At 31.9% G+C, this 4,213-nt stretch overlaps 2 protein-coding genes across 2 annotated transcripts in view; one reads left to right on the top strand and one right to left on the bottom strand.

Moving 5' to 3' along the window:
• Stip1 (Stress-induced phosphoprotein 1) overlaps positions 1-1,250 on the top strand; it is a 4,830-nt gene extending 3,580 nt beyond the window's left edge. Inside the window, exon 3 of the mRNA XM_018462616.1 lies at positions 388-1,250. Within this exon, the coding sequence (XP_018318118.1) occupies positions 388-460 (73 nt within the window). The 3' untranslated portion in view covers positions 461-1,250. The remainder of the gene's footprint in view (positions 1-387) is intronic.
• A 297-nt stretch (positions 1,251-1,547) lies between these two features.
• The window catches only part of SMC3 (structural maintenance of chromosomes 3), a 6,703-nt gene continuing 4,037 nt past the window's right edge, over positions 1,548-4,213 (bottom strand). The window contains exons 13-19 of the mRNA XM_018462675.1: positions 3,686-3,887; positions 3,272-3,562; positions 2,920-3,182; positions 2,634-2,799; positions 2,368-2,506; positions 1,956-2,193; positions 1,548-1,847 (exon numbers count right to left, since the gene is read on the bottom strand). Of these exons, the coding sequence (XP_018318177.1) occupies positions 1,721-1,847; positions 1,956-2,193; positions 2,368-2,506; positions 2,634-2,799; positions 2,920-3,182; positions 3,272-3,562; positions 3,686-3,887 (1,426 nt within the window). The 3' untranslated portion in view covers positions 1,548-1,720. The remainder of the gene's footprint in view (positions 1,848-1,955; positions 2,194-2,367; positions 2,507-2,633; positions 2,800-2,919; positions 3,183-3,271; positions 3,563-3,685; positions 3,888-4,213) is intronic.

The following is a 4,213-nucleotide window of genomic DNA, read 5'->3' as shown; positions in this document are numbered from 1 at the left end:
TCCCTACAAAAGATCGGTTTTTAAAACTACTACTTCCTACGAGTTTTTGTTTCTGAGTTACTCATGGATTAAGTAAAAAGGAAAATTCGGACTTTATTGCTCGTAACTCCGTTAAAAATCATCGTATCGCAATTAAAAATACAAATTTTTAAAGCTGAAACGTTGCTCTATCAAGTGGTGTAATTGCCAATTTTTTAAAATAGAATATATGGGTTACTAAAAGAGTCCTTACTAACTTGTAAAGAGACTTTTTCCCTAATCTAATATTACATATCGAATATTCTTTGAAAATCTAAGGATACTCGAAGGAATATTAAAATGTTTTTAAAATGTACATCCATTTCCCTGTTGACGGAAATTTTAATAAATTCTTTTCTTTTTGCACAGCCATTTGAAGAATCCTGATATAGCTGCAAAATTACAAAAACTTCTGGAATCTGGTCTCATTGCTATCCATTGAAGATGTAAGGAACCACATACAACATACTTGTAATAAAAGAAGAATAACACTGCTATCGCAAGTTCCTTTAATATTAAGGAAATTCGCATTCGTGTATTGCAGATACATTAGCCGTATGGGATATTTATCATCATATTGCTCTGCTGTCACAAATTCCTTTGATATTAAGGAAATTCGCATTCGTGTATCGCAGATACATTAGCCATATGGGATACTTATCATCATATTGCTCTTAAAATCTGTGTTCGAAAAGCCATTTGGAATAAAAGTTACATTGTACACATGATTCTTTCATGCAAACGCAGTGGCCTTTAGTGTCATCGATGACTTTGCATTGCAAGACTTGTTACGGTGATCATGTGTATACCAATACACATATATACGTATAGTGAGGCTCTTTGTGCAAAAATGAAGTGTAATTGTGAAGCTGTGGACTCTAATATTTACATTTAACAAAAACTACTCCGATGGCTGAACCGTGAATATCATCACTTTGGAAGTTGATAGTGTTATTATATGTTTTAGGTAAAAATAATCTAAAACTAGAATATTAATCCTCTAAACTAGTAAAAATTTCATAAAATTATTTCTGTATATGATGCACACACTAACATCTCTTTTACTGTTGGTTTAATTAATGCTTTTAGTATTAAAATTAGTAATAATATAATGAATGCGAAGTCAGGCTAGGACCGATAACTAATAAGAGGAATGCTTCGAATAAACATCTTTTTAAACCGAATTCTCTTTCTGGAAATTATTTATTAATACCTTATTAACACCTTTCTTATGTCCATTTAAAAAAACTATCCTGATTATATAATTGAACAATTGTTCTCTGAGATTTTTCAGAAACTGACATTACTGTGTTTATCATAGTCATTTTATTTTATAAAGTTTATAATATAAAAAACAGTTCATATATATACCAAATTTCAATTATCATATTTTGCAATGTTTCCATAATATGTAATCTGTTACAAATAAAATGTTAAATTATCAAGACTCTTGCGTTTTCTATTAAAATTTGTCATGTGTAACATGACTATCATTACAATGATCTATGCGAAGAATCCGAATGTACGCTGAACATTAAGAAATTAATTTTTTCTCTTTATGTGATTTCATACGTAAAGTATCTCAAAAATTCTGTCAATATGAAGAAAATCTCGATGGAAATAATAACAAAGTTGATCTATTTGTACGCGTATTATCTCCTGAAATCACGCAAAAAAAACTTGATTGTAGATTATAAATATTTTAACCGTGTGTTGTATCGTCCTCGACAAAATCAGCCGCTTCTTCCCGCGTCACACATTCGACATGTGAAACTTTATTCCTGAACTTTACTCCATAGAATTTGTTTGCATGATGCAATAATTCCGGTCTGCGAAACAAACACATCTTTATTTTTTATATTGTCCTATTAACATAACAATCACGTCATTTTGAATCAATCTCAAAATCTTATAGGCTGCTGATTGCATTACGTCACCTGAATGTCGTGGTGATGAACTGGGCGTCAGAACTAAGCTCGTGGATCATATCTGCTACTGCCTTTCTGTGTTGTGCATCTAGTGCCTGATCGATTTCATCGAACAAGTAAAACGGTGCAGGATCGCATTTTTGTATCGCAAATATCAAGGCCAACGCTACAAGTGATTTTTGTCCACCAGATAATTGATTCATCTCTCGCATTTCGCCTCTATGTCCTGTGAATGACACTTTTATGCCTAGAAATAATAAATATACAAATTTTTTAAATCTATAAATAAAGTACATATCACATAAACGTGAAATATAGTTAACTCGAAGAAAAAAATTAAAAAAATTTTCAAATAAATCTTTCTTATTATATATATTACACAATATACCTCAGATAAGTGTAAAAATCTATTTCTCCCTACCTACGCCTATAAATCTATCAGAATCTGACGGTTCTGCTGTTCCGTCATCCCCTTCATCGCCGTCCGCAGTCCTCATGACCAATTGTGCATGACCCGAAGGTACAAGCTTTTTGAATACTTCACTGAAATACTTGCTCACCTTAAAAAAAAAGAAAAAAAAAGATTGCCACATGAAATTTAGATTATCATGATAGATTTTTAAGATATCAATATTAATCCTCCACTATTTTAAAAGTTTAAACGGTATACTGTATATGTAAATATACCTGCTTAAATGTAAATTGTATCGCTTCACATTTGCGCTGTTCAAGTACTGACATGAGTTCTTTTATTTTCTCGTCGCCTCGGTCCAGTTCTTCTTTCCGTTTCACTAATCTTTCTTTCTGATCGCTGAAGGACATAAACTGATCCAAAGCTTTTTTATTCACATGGCTAGAAATATAAAACGTAAATATAATAAATTTGTTAACACAATCTTTAATAAATATAATAAGTCAATAATTATTAATAATTTGTGTTGATTTATTATATTTAAATAGAAAAAGTACGCACCTATATTTTTTTAAATGATTATTTGCCTTTTCCATTTCCTTAAAAAGCTGTTTCGTGGACATTGTACTAAACTTAGAATAAGCTTCGTGACTAGGCAACGCGCCAAGTTCAGTAATTTTTTGTGTACACTCCACTATTTTCTGCTGCAGGATATTTAACTTGCTTGCTAATTTCTCCAAGTCTTTCGCATCTGTTTCAATCTTCTCTTGCGCTTCTTTTTCTTTTAATTTCCATTTCTCAACTTCCGCAGACTCCGATTTTTGCTAAACATACGATAAAATGGGGAGATTAAAGATTATATTAATTTAAACATTTTACCAAAAAAGTGGTCACTGTGTTCTTAAATACTTACTTTCTTCATGGCATTGGTCACTTTTTCATTTTGTGCTTTGAAGTCCTCGTTTACCTTCACTAATCTCTTTTCGATATCCGCTAACTGGATCTTTGATGAATCAAGCTGCCGCTGTCGATCTTCGACCGATATCTCTTGTAAAGCTTGAACTAGCTCGTCCTTTCTCCTCACCAAGTTGTTCGTTAATAAGTTCTCTAACTTATTCTTCTCTGCTTCTAATTGCATTCGTTTCGCGAATGCTTCTTTGTTCTCCTTCGTTAAGCGTCTGATATCGTCATTTAAAGTATCGACCTACCAAAATCGAAACTAATAGAGTTTCAATCTTTAATTTAAGGTAGAAAAAAGGAAAAAGAAATATGATATACTTAAATTCAACTTAAATTCAACTGCAATTAAAAATATGTTTACGCTCACCTGATGCTGATCCGCAACGGATAATTGTGCCATAAGTTCTTGATGTAATTCACTCTCCAGGCCGTCTTTAGTCGCACGCATAGCTTCCAAACTTGAAGTACATTGTGCAAGACTTTTTTCTTTTGGTGTCCGATACCTTTCTATAGCACTTAATTCTTCCTTCATAAGACGTATTTCTGCTTTCATTTTGTCATATATATCTCTGTCAAGTTAATGAACTGCTAATTAATTCTCATAATTAAAATCAATAACAAAAAAAAAATTTCAACATTTATTTCCAATAATTAAATATGAATATTTAAACGGCACGCACGCACGCACGCATGCATATATAATTCAATGGTGCAATATAATAATAAAGTTGGGACAGGGCCTACTTCTCATTAGATTTCCGTAACAATAAATTTTTTTTTCCGGAATTATTAAGTTATTAGATCTAATGCCCAATCCCCAGAGCCTGGAGGATCTATATATATATATATATATCTAATAATATATAGGACCTACAGTTTAACGCCGGATCCGAAC

This window comes from Mycetomoellerius zeteki, unplaced genomic scaffold (genome assembly GCF_001594055.1).
Source record: "Mycetomoellerius zeteki isolate Tzet28-1 unplaced genomic scaffold, Tzet1.0 scaffold145, whole genome shotgun sequence".
NCBI lineage: Eukaryota > Metazoa > Arthropoda > Insecta > Hymenoptera > Formicidae > Mycetomoellerius > Mycetomoellerius zeteki.
This window is presented reverse-complemented; position numbering and strand designations above follow the sequence as displayed.